Genomic DNA, 19,316 nt, shown 5'->3' with positions numbered 1-19,316 from the left:
GATACGGACTCCCGGTCTAGGAGTAGCATCTTTGACTAGTCCAGCTTCCCGGGTACGAGTTGAGCAACTGATTAAATTTTGAATAAAAATCATCTGCAATGGCAGCTGAAGATTCTCGGTATAAGGAGCGATCCTCATTCCGCCAACGAACTTTTCAGAGGTGGCGGTGGAGAGGAAAGAGATTCGGACCACCTACTTGCCCTTGCGAAGGGAAACTGCGCTTGGAAGTGGAAGAACCAACAATAATCAACAGCATGAAGCAAGTGGAAACCACTACATTAAAGACACACAAAGTGTATCCATGGGACATGTGGCTTGTAATTGAAAAAGTGTGACGATGATGCCTCCACTGACAAAAGACTGCGGACTTATTAACTACCTCGGTTGCTGGGAGGGATCTGCCAAGTGGAAGGTAAACATGACAAAAATGTTGAACAACCAACGTCATGGCAGTATATTACGAGGAGGGAGATGGAACGTCGGAAGTGCGAAAGTGGCAGGGAAGCCAGAACATATGAAAAGGAAAATGCAAAGACTCAGTCCAGATATAGTGAAGACCAATTGTGTGAAATGGAAAGAAGATACGGCTGTTTTATCAGACGCCCATAGTGCAATATCAACAGCAACAGAAAATGGTATAAGGGGAGTAGGTAGACAGATAATGAGTAATTGTGAACATTTCAGTGACACTAGCTCAGCCATATCGCAGTTGGATCCACTCCCACACCCTACCAACATTTGTAGACATGCTACCTTCTTTTTTCCTCCCTAATATACGGACCCTTAGTCTAGGGGTACCATCTTTGACTAGTCCAAGAATGCCTTTTTCGCTGCATTACTTACTGTGTCCCAATCTCGGTCTTACTCTAGTCTTTACCCTCTACAGCTCCCTCTAGTACCCTGCTATTTTCCTGGTGTCTTGACAGATGTCCTATCATTCATCATTCTGTCCCTTCTTCTTGTCAGTGTTTTCTTTATATTCCTTTCCTCGTTGATTCTGCGGAGAATCTCCTCATTCCTTACCTTATTAGACCACTAGGGGCCGAACCGCGCAATAATCCTGGGTACGGTGTGGGCCGGCGGTGGGGTGAGTGGACTGCAGTAGCCTGTTGTGTTGTTGTGTACCAGTGCGGGCTACAGCGGGGACGACACCTCTCCATCGTTTCTAGGACCCCAGTTCCATACAGTACAATACAATACAAGGACTTTCATGGACATGATGAAGTGCCTAGCAGAATGTTAAAGTACTGTGCTGCGTATGTTAGTCCTGTATCTAGCTATATTTGTAATTTTTCCTTTAGGAATGGTCAGTTTCCTCAACGATCAAAGTACTCAGTAGTAAAGCCGCTTTAGAAAAAGGGAGAAAAGGATAGTGTAGACAATTTTAGACTTATTTTTATGTCATCAGTGTTTCCTAAAGTTACTGAAATGGCAATGCATGTAAGGATAATTGATCATTTTGTATCACACTATTTGCCATCAGATGTACAGTTCGGCTTTAGAAGTCGTTTAACAACTGAAAATTCTATATTCTCTTTTCTCTGCGATGGGTTAAACAAAAGGTGTAGAACGCTAGGCATATTTTTTATTTAACTAATGCATTTGATTGTGTTGATCACAAAATATTGTTCCAGAAGTTGGACCATTACGGAATGCCGGCCTCGGTGGTCTAGCAGTTCTAGGCGCTCAGTCCGGAGCTGCGCGACTGCTACGGTCCCAGGTTCGAATCCTGCCTCGGGCATGGATATGTGTGATGTCCATAGGTTAGTTAGGTTTAATTAGTTCCATGTTCTAGGGGACTGATGACCATAGATGTTAAGTCCCATAGTGCTCAGAGCCATTTTGAACCATTACGGAATACGGGGAGTAGCTCACAATTAGTTCACCTCTTACTTTAGCAACAGACAGAAAAAGGTCATTATTCACGATGTTCAGAATGGCTGTGATGTGGGGTCTAAGTGGAGTACAGTCAAGTGGGGGGTGCCCCCTGAATCAATGTTGGGGTCATTCCTTTTCCTTATTTATATAAATGATATGCCCTCTAGTATTACGGGTAACTCTAAAATATATCAGTTTGCTGATGACACTAGCTTGGTACTAAAGGATGTTGTGTGCAACATTGGCCTGGTTTCTAATAGTGCAGTTCATGACATAAGTTCATAGCTTGTAGAAAATAAACTAACGCTAAATCACAGTAAAACTCAGTTTTTACAGTTTCTAACACACAATTCAAAGAAAACTGACGCTTTAATTTCCCACAATGAGCGTGTGATTAGGGAAACTGAACAGTTCTAGTTTCTAGGTGTTGAGATAGACAGTAAATTGTGGCGAAAAGCCCAGGTTCAGGATCTTGTTCAAAGACTTATTGCTGCCGTTTTTACTATTCGAACGGTATCTGAAGTGAATGATCTATGCACACCAAAAATTAGTCTACTTTGCTTATTTTCATTCGCTTATGTCGTATGGTATTATATTTTGGGATACCTTTTCCCATTCTAAAAGGATATTTTTGGCTCATAAACGGTCGGTTCGGGCAATAAGTGGTGTACACGAACCTCTTGTCGACCCATGTTTACGAGTCTCCTTACTATCATTGCTTGTTAACAATAATAGCTTATTGCCAAGAATAAGCAGCTTTCACTAATACTCGGCAGAAATCAAACCTGCATTTGGATCGGACTTTCTTAACTCTTGTGCAGAAAGGTGTGCAGTTACTGACTCATCCATTTTCAGTAAGTTACTGCTCGAATTCAGAAACCTTAACAGTAATCCACGCGATTTCAAATCTAAACTGAAGAGTTTCCTCATAGGTCACTCCTTCTATTCTGTCGAACAATTCCTTGAAAAATTAAGGTGATTTTTGTTGTATTGTTGATTTAGTTTACTTAAACTTATGGATTGCCTTTTTCGGTTTCATAAATATTTTATTTTTATCTGTTTTTACTTTTATGTTGTAATTTCATGTACTGACGCATTCCATGACCTTTGAGATTTGTTCCTCAATTTGGTCCCATGGAACTTGACGTGTGAATAAACAAATAAAATAAGTCAACGTTCGAGAACACCCTCTCCACAATAACGGCCAACATAATGTTCTTCTTACAGATGTCTTAAAAAATTTCATCCACGCAAAACAATACTGACTTCAGTTCTACAACATGAACACACTAGGTTAAATCACTCATCGTTTACCAGACGTAGTACCACAAACAAGTCGCATCAACAGCCCACTAGGACGGACTGAGCTAAACCCACTAACACAGGTGTTGCTTGCAAGCGACTGCTTCGTAGCCAGGTTAGTAAAACAATTCTAGAGCACTGGCAAATTCTTACCCAATGCTCAGACCACAAACGTTCCATACCAGCCACGCTCTGTTGTAATAAGTAGTACACAACTTCATCTGCGGTGCCTGTGGTCGGCGAGGATTACACCTTTACCATAGTCACTTTTGTCCGTAGTTATGCCGTTATCTGAGGAGGGTATTTCGCATCGTTGTAACGTCATTAGTAACCCCATCGTTCACAAGGCAACTCCATCTTGTAGCAGGAAGGTACCGGCACACACAACTAACAACTTAATTAACAGTTAACCGAGCAACTGGCCATTGCAGAAACCTCCTCAGCATGACATCCACAAATTTATCGGAACACACATGATGCCTGAACCTGAACGAATATGAATCACACAATCAAAGCATCGACTCGAATCCCAATTCAGAGACATAATAAAGACAGTAGCAATCTCTACTGGTAACAACCAAGTTAAAAGTTAAGCAGTCTAAAGCAGCTCTCACGATTCAAATTCGCTGCTTGCTGTATTCATCAACAAAGTCACTGAAAGACCACCTTGTTGCACAACTACAGGAATCGAAGAGCCCATCCGACGTCCGAACTGGAAAGACCCACTGGCCCAACAATGTCGCCTCTGGCACTCAATTCCACAAAACTGTTTATGTCCTGCAGAGTTGCACACCCTGTCACATCACGCCACGAAGACAGATAGCCGCGGCAGTCTGGCGTGCCAGGAGCGATCACGTGACAACTTGAAAGGTTGCCGAGCGAGATCGGCAACACAGAAACAGCGCCGCACTGCATAAACGCAGCGATTCAAGTTGCCGGACGGATGAACACGCCGGCCTGTGTGCCCCAGCGATTCTTGGCGCTTGAATCTGGAAACGCGCTACCGCTACAGTCGCAGGTTCGAATTCTGCTTCGGGCATGGATGTGTTTGATGTCCTTAGGTTAGTTAGGTTTAAGTAGTTCTAAATTCTAGGTTCTGATGATCTCAGATGTTAAGTCCCATAGTGCTAAGAGCCATTTGAACCGTTTGAACGGATGAACACCCGGCGCTCCTTCAAGTCAAGTTCCGTGCGACAAAAGCTGTGAGATATATGGAATGTTGATATTTCCTTGAACTGTTTATGTTATCAACAAAATTGTTGCCTAATAACATAATTATTTATATTGCCAGTGGGGTGTATGAAATGCTCATTTTCCTTTGGGATAGATATTTCAATTTGAATCGTCTCAGAACTTTTTATGAACTGTTTATGTTATCAACAAAATTGTTGCCTAATAACATAATTATTTATATTGCCATCGGGGTGTATGAAATGCTCATTTTCTTTTGGGATAGATATTTCAATTTGAATCGTCTCAGAATTGTGTCCCTTCTGCAATTTGCACGCCATAGACTTAACTAAACTTAAACATTTGCCTTGCACGTTACTTCACCTTTTCCATCTACGCTGTCATTTGTTTCCCCTTTCCATCATCAATAAATTTAAGGAGGAACAGCAATTAATTTGTGATACTACAAAAATAAAACCTTTGTCGTGCATATTTCACATACCGAAGTTTATTTTTAACGTTCATCCAGGTTCGTGGTTTGAAATTAACCGCTGCCTCTAGAGCAAAACCACTCTGCACAAGACTCACGTAGCACTTTAAGAGTTCAGTCGCTTCAAACACTCTCGAGATTCCCAGATGACCAGTTACCATGTAGAACGTCACTGCCTTTCTATTCACATGAAGGCAGAAATGAACAGGTGACTAGACAAAGTTCGGAAAGGTACTTGTCTCACCATCCAGCTGCTCCATTAGTTATTACGTGCTGTCTGATAGATCGAAGACATTTGACTGACTCCACGCTCGCATTTTGTTCCAGAGACTGGCCGAGTAGCCGACATGGCGTGGATCGCGACAGTGCTGCTTTTAGTGATGGTGACAATCGCCAACGCATCTGTTATTGGCATACCACGGGTGAGTACCCAGATTTCCTCTGCACCAGCAAAAATCAAGTTCAATGAATACAACTGCTCCACTTGTAAAAGGACGAGCACTTGTTTACCTAGGATCTTCAGATAAATATTCTGATTCATACGATGCTCTTGGTCGGACATCCACAATTGTTATTCATTATCAACGATAAAATCCGCTACAGTTGTAAAAATTATTCATTTCAAAAAAGCAAAGCAGAACCCAGTTTCAGGACATATATCCCACCTTCAAATACGTACTAAATTTTGAGCCCAATAAAGGACGCAGAACTGAGGTTAAAATAGGTTAAATATGTTGAAATTGGTTAAAATGTGTTAAAACGTCCTGAAACTGGGTTGTGCTCTCCTTTTTAGAAGTAAATAATTTTTGCAACTATAACGGATTTTATCTTTGATTCTGGTTCGTGATCACGACACCTCTGTGTCTGTACCCAAGTCATGTTATTAAAACATACGTAAAACATTACCTTCCACACACTACAGGATGAACGTCTCTTAGGTCGTCGGTGCATTCTTCGCCTTCTATCATATGAAAAGAAGCAAAATCAAGACTTGTTGGACCACACTATAAGCCTCCAGCCAGCTACTGTCCAGTATTCTTGTCCCAATGAAGAACTACTGCAGCTTTATGTGCTGCTCTGCAATTTACGAGATACACGGGTCGAATCTTCCACTGCATGCAGTTCCGCTTGCGATGTTTGGTCGGAAACAGTTCACTTCAGCAGTTCCAGACCGAACTCACAAGGTGTGACAGTCATCTATGGACCATGCAGTCAGGCTGTTCTTACTCTCTGTTACCTGGCTGCGAGTTGAGCTCAATTCCTTGTCACAAGCTGCACCGTCTGCATTGGCACATTAACAAAGAGGCCGACTAAATTCACTTTGTGGTCATAGATACTTCGAATCGAAGTGTCTCCTTCAGATCCCCACGTCGACCCATCTTACTGGGCTTCTACCTTTCAACTGACTGGCAAGTACACGTTACTTCACTGCCATTACTTACGTCAGCAGTGGAGCGTCAGATGACCACCTAGTACCAGCTCTACACCGTTCACCAGCGTTCTCTCTTAAGGGGCTAACTAATACTTTACAGTGACCCGGCCTATTCTCTATCACTACTCATCAGGGTGGGCGAAGGAAATGGTGAACGAGAGGGCAGTCTCACGCCAGGGTGTTCAGTTAAACAGTGTTAGTACTGATAGATGTTTATTCAAACAGTCTTACACTGCACTGCCGCCCTCCTCAGGGCCGCACTGTGTGTGTGTGTGTGTGTGTGTGTGTGTGTGTGTGTGTGTGTGTGTATGTATGTATGTATGTGTGTGTGTGTGTGTGTGTGTGTGTAAATGCAGCAGATCGCGGAATGCATTGACACCCCAATTACGTCGGTGACGTCACTTGTCATGGGTCGCGGGCAGCACCGTGTGGGTCGCCCGCAGACGAAGACGAGAGTGGCCTGCTCGGGCCCTCCGGAACTGTGTGATCCCCACGTGTCCTCGCTGACCCCATGTCGTGCGTTTGGGCGCAATCGGCGACACCAGATACCCTGCTGCAAAGCGGCAGTGATAGAGTCTTCCCCCCCCCCCCCCCCCCCCCCAGCGGTAGACTAGGACAGTGGCTGCTGATGTTTGGGTGGCTACAAGGCCACGAGGGCGCACCTTCACCTGACAGATCATAGGCATCTCGCAGTCCGTCTGCAGAAGTCCATCGGAGAGTGGAAGCTGGCTCGGCACTAGCTTCCCACATGGGTGAGATTTCTCCCAAGACCTACAGCCACCACGCCACTGATGCCTCCTACCGCAACTCGATCAGTTAAACAGCGGACATGTTACCGGCAGATATATATCGCTCAGTGGTACCATGGTTTTCTGAAACTCAAAGGCCCTTCATTCTCTTCGGTTCAAGATGCAGGCAGCATGGCGGCACGACTGATTTCTGTAAGTCTCTATACTCGATTACTTGCACGCTTATAGCTGCACTTCTGGAGCAGTCCTACTGGAGGGAAACGCGTAGGTAAGCCATACACTTGTCCTGTCAGTTTTTCCAAGCTCACTCCGACACGAGCACCGGTTACTAGGCAGGACCACACTTGCAATGTATGATTTTCTCGGAAGCACGCGAGTGCTCTGAGTTATAAAACGTTACTTCACTCTTCGTCACATTGTGTTGCTGCATTTGTGATTCCAATCGCCTCGGCCGTGAACAGTGTAGCAACCCCGTCTGGCCAGAGTGGAGTGTTTTGAAGTCATGTCAACAGTACTACCCAGTGTCTAACGTGATTAGCACATCGCCGGGACTGGCCTCGACAGCCTGGCTGCAGCTCGACTTAAAGTTTAAAAATTTACAATTAGCACGCCTAACTTTATTGGGGTACAACAATTTTATCCGGTGAGCTTAACTGTCTCACAATTGGTTGAGATTCTGTCTATTGCATGTAGCCTCGTGCTGTTAATATTATCCGATAGAGTCAACAGAGATCCCGCCCAGACCGTCAGCCGTCGTGTTTACGGCAAGAAAAGAAAGAGCCGGAGAAAGCAACAGCGTTACCATTCGGTATTTTAGCTACTGGGGCACTGTAGCTCACCGACTGTTTTGCAGAAATCCTTGATTAGTTTTTCTGTGTTCGATATCATGCAGTGTCAATTTATCAACATTTTAGTGTGTTGTAATGCGTCAGTCGCTTAATTAAGTATTATTTCTATGAGTTTCTGTACTTCAGCTTTTCCGAAAAATCTAATTTGTTCTTCTCAGCTATGTTTGACCTTCGATAAAGTTTATTTGTTTACGCTAGCACTTTTTAAAATGAAATCTTACAGACAAAATCATATTTGTAGGAAATTCTTTCCTGGCCTTGTACTCCAGTATGTGGAGCAAAAGTTGGGGAGTTTTCACACAAACGTTCGTTCCTTATATTGTTCATATTTATAGCAGAATGGTTGCTTTATGCCGGCCGCGGTGGCCGTGCGGTTCTAGGCGCTTCAGTCCGGAACCCTGCGACTGCCACGGTCGCAGGTTCGAATCCTGCCTGTGGCATGGATGTGTGTGATGTCCTTAGGTTAGTTAGGTTTAAGTAGTTCTAAGTTCCAGGGGACTGATGACCTCAGATGTTAAGTCCCATAGTGCTCAGAGCCATTTGAACAATTTTGGTTGCTTTAAGTCCGTTTTTTTTTTCATATTAGGCCGCAAATGAAGTGTGAAATGGGTAGAAGTACAGATATTTTTATGTATCTTAATATGTACACACATCAGTATGTTGATTGTTTTTCCTCTGCGTCGAACAGTCTTCTCACAAACGCGTTAAGAATTTTACATGATATTTTCTGCTTGGCTTTACATACATAGCTAAGTTAACGACGTGGAGCAGTAAAAACTGCCCGTTTTCCATCCACAGCTGGATATACACATATCAAAAAAAGTTCTGCATCACCTCGGTTCAGAGAGTTCCGGAACCTGTACAGAAAATTGGAATAGAGATCAACATAAACATCATTTCCGCCCTTTTTCTTGCTCATGAAAACCACACATAGCATGTTGTACCACCATAAAGCGAGACCTTCAGTGGTGGTCCACACTGCTCTACACAACGGTACCTCTAATACCCAGTAGCATGTCCCCTTGCATTGATGCATGCCTGCATTCGTCGTGGCATACTATCCACAAGTTCCTCAAAGCACTGTTGGTCCAGACTGTTCCATTCCTCAACGGCAATTCGGCGTAGATCCCTCAGAGTGATTGGTGGGTCACGTCGTCCATAAACAGACCTTTTCAATCCATCTCAGACATGTTCGATAGGGTTGATGTCTGTAGATCATGCTGGCTACTCTAGTCGAGCGATGTCGTTATCCTGAATGAAGTCATTCACAAGACGTGCACGATGGGGGCGTGAATTGTCATCCATGAAGCCGAATGCTACGCCAATATTCTGCCGATATGGTTGCACTATCGGTCGGAGGATGGTATACAGGTATCGTACAGCCGTTACGGCGCCTTCCGTGACCACCAGCGGCGTACGTCGGCCCCACATAATGCCACCACAGAACAGCAGAGAATCTCCATCTTGCTGCACTCGCTGGACAGTGTGTCTAAGGCGTTCAGCCTGACCGGGTTGTCTGCAAACATGTATCCGACAATGGTCTGGTTGAAGGCATATGCGACACTCATCGGTGAAGAGAACGTGATACCAATCCTGAGCGGTCAATTGCGCATGTTGTTGGGCCCATCTGCACTGTGCTGCATGGTGTTTTGGTTGCAAAGATGGACCTCGCCATGGACGTTGGGAGTGAAGTTGCGCGTCATGCAGCCTATTGCGCACAGTTCGAGTCGTAACACGACGTCTTGTGGCTGCACGAAAAGCATTATTCAACATGGTGGCGTTGTGCTCGAGCCATAATCCGCAGGTAGCGGCCACCCACTGCGGTAGTAGCCCTTCGGCGGCCTGAGCGACACATATCATCGACAGTACCTGTCTTTCTGTATCTCCTCCACATCCGAACAACATCGCTTTGGTTCACTCTGAGATACTTGGACACTTCCCTTGTTGAGATACCTTCCTGACACAAACAATACGGACGCGATCGAACTGCGGTATTGACCCTCTAGACATGATTGAACTACAGACAACACGAGCCGTGTACCTCCTTCCTGGTGGAATGACTGGAACTGATCGGCTGTCGGACTCCCCTACGTCTAATAGGGGCTGCTCATGCATGGTTGTTTACATCTTTGGGCGGGTTTAGTGACATCTCTGAACAGTGAAAGGAATTGTGTCTGTGATACAATATCCACAGTCAACGTCCATGTTCAGGATTTCTGGGAACAGGGGTGATGCAAAACTTTTTTTGATGTGTGTGTGACCTGCTGCTACAGGTAAACTTAACATTGTTGGCTTCCTTATGCCGCATGTGTTTGGACGTACTACCCAATCTAAAAATATAAAACTTGTAATAACAACAAATATTTTTCAGAAAATATGGTAATACTGATCTAATGTTATTCAGTACACTATCCTCGGTCATCAATAGAAGTGTCTATACTTACACCCCTCAGAGTAGAACATGTGTACTTGTCACTAGCACATGTGTTATTGTTTATGTTTGTTTCTTTATTCATGTTACTCACATTGTCCAAGTCTTCTCAGATCATGATGGGGAGAGACAAGACAGAATGATAAGCACGGTACACACACAAGTTCTGTTCTGTTCAAATAGCACCAATGAGATGGCTAACGTTATGCCCCTAACTTAATTGTTCATCATCGACAGCCACATATGCTCTCACTTCTTGAGATCGAGTGGTGAATCTTGTAGTTTACTACAGCACATCAGTGCATTGACCTGCAGATCACTCCACCACCAGGATTCGAATCTACTAACTCCGACATCTAGCGTCACTGCACAAACGTACGTTAATGAGCTCAGCTACTGGTAAAGTTATTTATACAGCATTATCAAGAACGTCACTGACAAACTTTCAGACGCCGCGTGGGATTAGCCGAGCGGTCTTACGCGCTGCAGTCATAGACTGTGCGGCTGATCCCGGCGGAGGTTCGAGTCCTCCCTCGGGCATGGGTGTGTGTGTTTGTCCTTAGGGTAATTTAGGTAAAGTAGTGTGTAAGCTTAGGAACTGATGACCTTAGCAGTTAAGTCCCATAAGATTTCACACACATTCTTTTTTAACAAACTTTCATATGTTTTTTAGGAAAACCCTCTGACTATGTTGGATATTAGTGACTCACGGTCTCTGGCGGTTCTTCACAGTGTTACTGTATTTCGTTCGATTTCTTACCCCCATTTATCTTATCAGAGGCAACCAATTCATAGTACTCTTTCTTCTGAGGGCTGTTGCTCTGCGTTGTGTGTTTTACATTTCTGTTATTGCATATTACAGGCTTTTTCACTGTTATGAAGATATTTTCACAGAAACAAGAGTGATTGCTGCTACAAACCGATTAAATGGCTCCGAGCACTATGCGACTTAACTTCTGAGGTCATCAGTCACCTAGAACTTAGAACTAATTAAACCTAACTAACCTAAGGACATCACACATATCCATGACCGAGGCAGGATTCGAACCTGCGACCGTAGCGGTCGCTCGGCTCCAGACTGTAGCTCCTAGAACCGCACGGACACTAAGGCCGGCAAACCGATTAAATCATAACTACATTATTACTCTGTGACTGTTGACTCTGTGACACGGTATCGTTGAACAACCTCTGAAAGATTGTTGCTGGAGTTTTAGTTCACAGTGTGTAATGGTTCGATGAACTCCAAACATTGGTACTACTGTCAAAAATTCTTCAGGAATTCGTTTCACCACGTGGACATCATTTTCAAATAAACAATTAGATCTGAAAGTGACATAATACGAAATACAGTAATGGGACAGATGCGCTGTCTCCAATAAATAACGAATGGTAAAAGTTGCTCAAAATGAACGTAAAACGCTATTTTCTCAACATTCGACGCCAGATAAGCCATCAGGTTCAAATTGCTCAAATGGCTCTGAGCACTATGGGACTCAACATCTATGGTCATCAGTCCCCTAGAACTTAGAACTGCTTAAACGTAACTAACCTAAAGACATCACACAACACCCAGTCATCACGAGGCAGAGAAAATCCCTGACCGCGCCGGGAATCGAACCCGGGAACCCGGGCGTGGGAAGCGAGATGCGGACAAAGCCATCAGGCTGGCTAGCTCCGCAGTAATACTCTTTTGTCTGCTCTGACTGAGATCCTGCTGACAACCGTTCCGTCACAAAATGGAAAGCTGCTCCCTATTCTCCCGCAGTTATCATTCCCGGATTTTGGCAGGTGTCTCTTTCATAACAACTGAAGTTCTGTAAAATGCAGGGCTCCTCGTGTATTTACGTTTTTGAAGGAGACAGAAATATTAAAGTTCCGGTATTGGGATTGCACGTACTCTCGACATGTTCCATAAATCACGTTTCAGGTATTAATTTATAAATGAGTGCGTGGTGTCTGTTTTCCGAAAGGACAGACACCATGCATTCATATACAATTGATGCGCCTAGCTGGGCAATGGAACCATCTTCTTCAGTGCGGATGCACAAATATGTCCGAGCTCCTGTAGGAATCTCAAAGTAGCGAACACGAAGGAAATGGACAGGGACTGCGGATAAGTAGCACTGGATGGGAGTGTGGGTGGGCCATGTGGGGTGCCGAGGTAGTCTGCGCAGCTGCGATAGCGCTGTGGCTCAGAGGTTACCACACCTGCCTTGCAAGCAGGAGATCCTGCGTTCGAATACGCCGGCACGGTAGCTCAGCGTGTTTGCCCAGAGAGGCGCTAGCCCTCTGTAATAAAAAGCTGAGTACAGGAAAGAACGATCAACTTGAACGGATGTCCTGTGACGTCCGCCCAGACCAAACGCACCGAACGATACCGAACAAAATGAAAAAAAAAAAAAAAATTCTGCTGCGCTACACATTTTCATTCGTCGGTGCTGATTCCGCACAATGTCCCGATTCAGCTGACAGCAGTGATTCCTTTCCTTTCTTTCCCTCTCCACCTTCAATTTACATAAAATATCTGTTTTCAAGTTCCTATTCTAACAGTGAGTCAGAGGTAGAATTACCTGAATTCCACGTGCCAAAGATGCTGAAGAAATTTATCATAGCTGGCTAAGGGCAATGACACCTGAACGACCTGGTTGGGAGCTTTCAGTAACGGGACTATCGCTCGCTGAAGCCTAAAGTTGGTGCGGCAGGTTTTCCGACCGGTGCACTCACAGTACATCATGTGCAGTTTAGCAGCTCCACAAATGTCGATCGCCATATACTTTGAGGGAGACATTCATTTTACTGAGATCTGCTGCGAAAAATGTAAAACGTTAAGCCCCACGCAGAATAACTGATGAATCTGAGGCTGTTCAACACAGCGTCTCCTGTCGCATGGATAGAATAGCAAAAGCTGAGAGTTCTATTCGGAAGCAACAATTCTCATTCCGATATAACAATGGACTCGTGGTCGGAAGGTCACCATCCAGTCATCCAAATTTAGACTTTCTCGGTATGACTGATAAATGGTGTGCTTCCGGGTATGCGGTTCAGTTTGAGGCTCAGTTCGAGTCCAGAGAGCGAGTACACATACTCCTAGCTAACAGCAAATGTTACGTCTGCCACAGACGGCCCCTGCCAGGCAGACTACACTCAAGACACCCCTTTGTACCATATACATACACAAGCACTTGGAGGCGCAACCAAGAGGAAAACAGTTTTTCAAATCAAACATAATCTGCTAGAGACTAATGCGAACCTTTTCCTGCAGAGGTCGCCTCACACATACAGGGAAAGTTGGAGTACTCCGCCGGCTTTATAAGTTCAGCGCAGCAGCAGTACAGCCATTTCCCCGCCGAGCAAGGTCCAGCTCCAACGGACCTCACTAATGCTCTTGATGAATGGTCGTCTACAAGTTATTTGTTTTCGTGTGTATGTTCGAGAAGTGTAGTTCAGTTTTCAATAAAGGATATTATACTGAGTGTTCTACAATACTGAGTATTCTAAAGCAAAACCCGCAGCATCTGAAGAATTTCAGTGCGTAGGCAGTCGAGAAACTGTGCAAAAGTGGAAACTATGGTTCGGCTGTATACCCGGAAGCACATAATTAGTCAAATTTACGCTTATCGAGATTTCCTTAAAATCTTCTACACGAAAGCTAGGACGGTTCCTTCGAAAGATGACCTGAGCGATGCGCTCTGCCATCTTTCTGCTAGTAAGCTTCTGCTTAAGCTCCAGCCACGACGACAGCAACTGAGACGGAATTGCAATTCATTTCGTTCCTATCAAGATCATAAATGTTCTGACAAATAACATATCAATTTAAAATGAAAAAGTCTCTTTGTTGTGGGTTGAAACTTCAATGTGAAGTAACTTTCACCTCTTATTGAAAAACTTTAACTTTTAGGTTGGGTTCGCGACTGCAGAACTTACTGAAAGACAGCCATCTGCCCTATTTAATCGGGTTTGTCGTAGGAAATTCAGTAACGTACACCACGTGGGTCGCTCGAATTTATAAAATCTTGGATACTGTATTGAGCATTACATCTGCAAGAAAAATATTGTAGAGAGATGGTATAATTTTAGTCAGGATCTGACAGAATTCTGACTTGGATAGTGAGCATATGTATAGTGTGATATTTATCTATTGTCACTGTGTGGTGCACGTATTGCTGATTTTAGTTAGTTGTCACTAAGATCAAACGCTGTCAGTGCAGCCTCAGTAGGTCAGGCTAGTGGATGAACTAGTCGGTACTCAACTAGTCGCCAAAATATATGTAATGCAACTGTGACAGGTTTGTAATAAACTCTCCATGACTTGGTGTTACCTGCTACGACAATTAGCAGACTTTTCCAACTTATATTGCAGTGCGGTGGCTTGGGTTGACAGGATAAAAGGGTGGAATCGATTGAGTTGAGCTTACACTTTTTCATTTATTACTTGTAATAACTTGAGTCAAGATCAGTACAAAAGTGCAATTTTACTCAAACACACTAATTGTCCTAATAACTGAAATCATACTGAGATCAGCAATAATGTTTTAAACACTCTGACTCAATAAAATTCTACTGCGTTTAGTCACAAGAAACAAAGCATAAGATTAACGGCCAGTAGAACAAATATTCCCAATTTTTACTCAGATTTAGAAATTAAAAGTGAAATATTAACAAAAATGCTCTCTAACAGAATTTCTTGAAACGACAATCACTAGTTTTCTTCAAAATCCAATAAAATTTCAGTTTAACTATGTTTTACAAAAATGCACATGCTCATTTTAACAATTTCAAAGAGATCTACATCTACATCTACATCTACATACATACTCCACAATCCACCATACGGTGCGTGGTGGGGGGGGGGGGGTATCTCGTACCACAACTAGCATCTTCACTCCTTGTTCCACTCCCAAACAGAACGAGGGAAAAATGACTGCCTATATGCCTCTGTACGAGCCCTCATCTCTCTTATCTTATCTTTGTGGTCTTTCCGCGAAATGTAAGTTCGCGGCACTAAAATTGTACTGCAGTCAGCCTCAAATGCTGGTTCTCTAAATTTCCTCAGTAGCGATTCACGAAAAGAACGCCCCCTTTCCTCTAGAGTTCCTGAACCATTTCCGTAACACTCGCGTGATGATCAAACCTACCAGTAACAAATCTAGGAGCCCGCCTCTGAATTGCTTCTATGTCCTCCCTCAATCCGACCTGATAGGGATCCCAAACGCTCGAGCAGTAATCAAGAATAGGTCGCACCAGCGTTCTATAAGCGGTCTCCTTTACAGATGAACGACATCTTCCCAAAATTCTACCAATGAACCGAAGAAGACCATCCGCCTTCCCCACAACTACCATTACATGCGTGTCCCACTTCATATCGCTCTGCAATGTTACGCCCAAATATTTAATCGACGTGACTGTGTCAAGCGCTACACTACCAATGGAGTATTCAAACATTACAGGATTCGTTTTCCTATTCATCTCCATTAATTATCATTTATCTATATTTAGAGTTAGCTGCCATTCTTTACACCAATCACAAATCCTGTCCAAGTCATCTTGTATCCTCTTACAGTCACTCAGCGGTGACACCTTCTCGTACACCACAGCATCATCAGCAAACAGCTGCACATTGCTATCCACCCTATCCAAAAGATCATTTATGTTGCTAGAAAACAACAGCGAACCTACAACACTTCCCTGGGGCACTCCAGGTGATACCCTCACCTCCGATGAACACTCACCATCGAGGACAACGGGGTTCTATTACTTAAGAAGTCTACGAGCCACTCACATACTTGGGAACCAATCCCATATGCTCGTACCTCAGTTAGGAGTCTGCAGTGGGGCACCGAATCAAACGCTTTCCGAAAGTCAAGGAATATGGCATCCGTCTGATACCCTTCATCCATGGTTCGCAAGATATCATGTGAAAAAAGGACGAGTTGCGTTTCGCAGGAGCGATGCTTTCTAAAGCCGTGCTGATGCATGGACAGCACTTCTCTGTCTCAAGGAAATTCATTATATACGAAATGTTCGAGAATCCTGCAACAAACTGATGTTAAGGATATTGGTCTGTAATTTTGAAGCCGGCCGGAGTGGCCGTGCGGTTCTAGGCGCTACAGTCAGGAGCCGAGCGACCGCTCCGGTCGCAGGTTCGAATCCTGCTTCGGGCATGGATGTGTGTGCTGTCCTTAGGTTAGTTAGGTTTAATTAGTTCTAAGTTCTAGGCGACTGATGACCTCAGAAGTTAAGTCGCATAGTGCTCAGAGCCACTTGAACCATTTTTTTGTAATTTTGAGGATCCGTTCTTCTACCCTTCTTATACACAAGCGTCACCTGCTCTTTTTTTCAGTCCCTCGGGACTTAACGTTGGGCAAGAGATTCGCGATAAATGCAATCTAAGTAAGGAGCCAATGCAGTAGAGTACTCTCTGTAAAACCGAATTGGAATCCCATCAGGACCTGGCGATTTATTTATTTTCAACCCATTCAGCTGCTTCACAACCCCAGGGATGTCTATCACTACGTCCTCCATACGTGAATCTGTGCGAGACTCAAACGGCGGTATGTTTGTACGATCCTCCTGCGTGAAAGATTTCTCAAATGCTAAATTTAAAATTTCAGCTTTCGTTTTGCTGTCTTCCGTTGCCACGCCAGACTGCTCAGTGAGTGACTGGATGGAAGCCTTCGACCCGCTTACCGATTTTACGTAAGACCAGAATTTCCTTGGGTTTTCAGCAAGATCTTTTCCTAAGGTATGACGGTGGTAGTGGTTGAATGCTTCGCGCATCGCTCTTTTTACAACAGCACGAATCTCTACTAACTTTTGCCTGTCCTCAATCTCCCGATCTTTCTTGTACCGCGAGTGCAACTGCCTTTGCTTCCTGAGCATTCTCCGAATTGCGCTGTTAAACCACGGTGGGTCTTTTCCGTCCGTAACCCACTTTTTCGGCACATAAATGTCCAATGCGTGATATTCAATGTGTTTAAAATTTGCCCATATTTCTTCCACGTCCATCGTACCGGAAGTATATGAAGTCGATTCATTTAATAAGTGGGATGCTAACAACTTCTTATCTGCTGTTTCTAGTAAGAATACTCTCCTAGCCTTCTTGACCGACTTTTTAGCTTTCGTAACCATAGTCGTAATGACAACATCATGATCACTAATCCCTGTCTCAACACTGACGCCGACCATAGTGGCCGAGCGGTTCTAGGCGCTACAGGTTGGAATCCTTCCTCGGGCATGGATGTGTGTGATGTCCTTAGGTTAGTTAGGTTTAAGTAGTTCTAAGTTCTAGGGGACTGATGACCACAGCAGTTAAGTCCCATAGTGCTCAGAACCATTTGAACCATTTTTTCAACACTGACACCGTCAATGAGGTCTGGTCTGTTCGTGGCTACCAGATCTAAAATATTACCAATACGCGTTGGCTGCCGATTTAGCTGCTCAAGACAGTTTTCGGTACCAAATCTAAATTTACATGGAATCGTGAAGAGAGCGGTAACTTCAGTCAGTTGGATCCCAAGCGCTCATTCTATCATATCGTGTTTTTCAGAGTATGAATGTCAGCTCGTACAAATGTAAGGAAATGTCACAGACTGCCCTGAAAGAACTCACTATCACAAAAAGGAAACCATGGCTTCTTAGCACAGTCTGATAGTAGAGTATCATCTACAAATCTAATAAGACAGTCGTGCATCAACAACGCATTCATACAAAGCCTGTACTGTAAAACAACTTTAAAATGCAATGGGCAGTCAGATTCATAGCAACAGTATAACTTAAAGTAATCAAACAACTGCCTACTAACGACGTACACTGATACATCGTCAGTCCCTATACAGAATTAGGCGAACACAATCAATTACCAAACCTGTGAAGTTTTAAATAGACGCTGTCGGTGCACAATCTGTGACTGGAAACTGTAAAAAGGCGATATAACTACAACAAAATCACAGTACCATTTTTTATTTGAAGCACACACGTGTCACAGCCGAATTCACTCCGTGCGTCCCACTTGATTAGCGACACTATAATTGAAGAAGTAACTTCAGGCCACCGCCTCACGTAGTCGACAATACAGCAAGGACGCTATCGCCCAGTGCGTGCGCGCCCTTTAACAAACCACGTTCAAAACTTGGGGCAATGGCCCCCCAGGGCGAGCGAGTGACTGCCTTTTCTCGGATCTCAGTGCACTGACTGATCGACCACTTCCGTGTCAGCACTGCGGCCAGATAAACGCTTCCGCAACCAGAGAGAGCGAGCCACAAGGCGCCAGGAAGTATAGCCAACCTGTGACTTAAACCTGACAGTGCCAAATTGGGCAGTAGTGTTCAACATGGTACAGTCGCTGAGTGATTTCCCGAACAAATGACAAGGCATGGATTGCTATTCTCGCTTCCTACTTGTTGATCGTATTCTGAACTGCTATCGATACGACACGGAGGTTTTAGAGCTTGAGGAACTGCCCCTTGTTCAGGCATATGAATGGCCAAACTTCAACAAGAAATCTGGCCATATAATGTGTGGAATGTGCATACCTTCTTCGAAAAATATTGGTTACCACGCATTTACGCATGTACAGCCCTGACCTGGATGTTTACTTCGCTTGCCACCGACCAAACGTTTTTTTTGTTTTAGTCAGAAGTCTCTTGACTGGTTTGACGCCGCCCACCACGAATTCCTCTCCTGTGCCAACCACTTCATCACAGAGAAGAACTTACAACCCACGTCCTCAGTTATTTGTCGGAAGTATTTCCATTCCATTCTCCGCCTTCCTCTACAGTTTTTACTCTCTACAGCTCCCTCTAGTATCATGGAAGTCATTCCCTCATTCCTATCATCCTGTCCCTTCTCCTTATCAGTATTTTCCACATGTTCCTTTCCTCTTACATTCTGCGGACGACCTCCTCATTCCTTACCTTATCAGTCCTACTTTTCAACATTCTTCTGCAGCCCCACAGCTTAAATGCTTCCATTCTCTTCTGTTCCGGTCTTCCCATAAACCATGTTTCACTATCATACA

The 19,316-nt window shown here is 44.1% G+C and overlaps 1 protein-coding gene across 1 annotated transcript in view; it reads left to right on the top strand.

The window, feature by feature from the left end:
* Positions 1-19,316, top strand: part of LOC124607217 — a 64,360-nt gene that overhangs the window by 14,732 nt on the left and 30,312 nt on the right. Inside the window, exon 2 of the mRNA XM_047139487.1 lies at positions 5,168-5,262. Coding sequence (XP_046995443.1) covers positions 5,188-5,262 — 75 coding nt within the window. The 5' untranslated portion in view covers positions 5,168-5,187. The remainder of the gene's footprint in view (positions 1-5,167; positions 5,263-19,316) is intronic.

Source organism: Schistocerca americana, chromosome 3, assembly GCF_021461395.2.
Source record: "Schistocerca americana isolate TAMUIC-IGC-003095 chromosome 3, iqSchAmer2.1, whole genome shotgun sequence".
Classification (NCBI taxonomy): Eukaryota; Metazoa; Arthropoda; class Insecta; order Orthoptera; family Acrididae; genus Schistocerca; species Schistocerca americana.
This window is presented reverse-complemented; position numbering and strand designations above follow the sequence as displayed.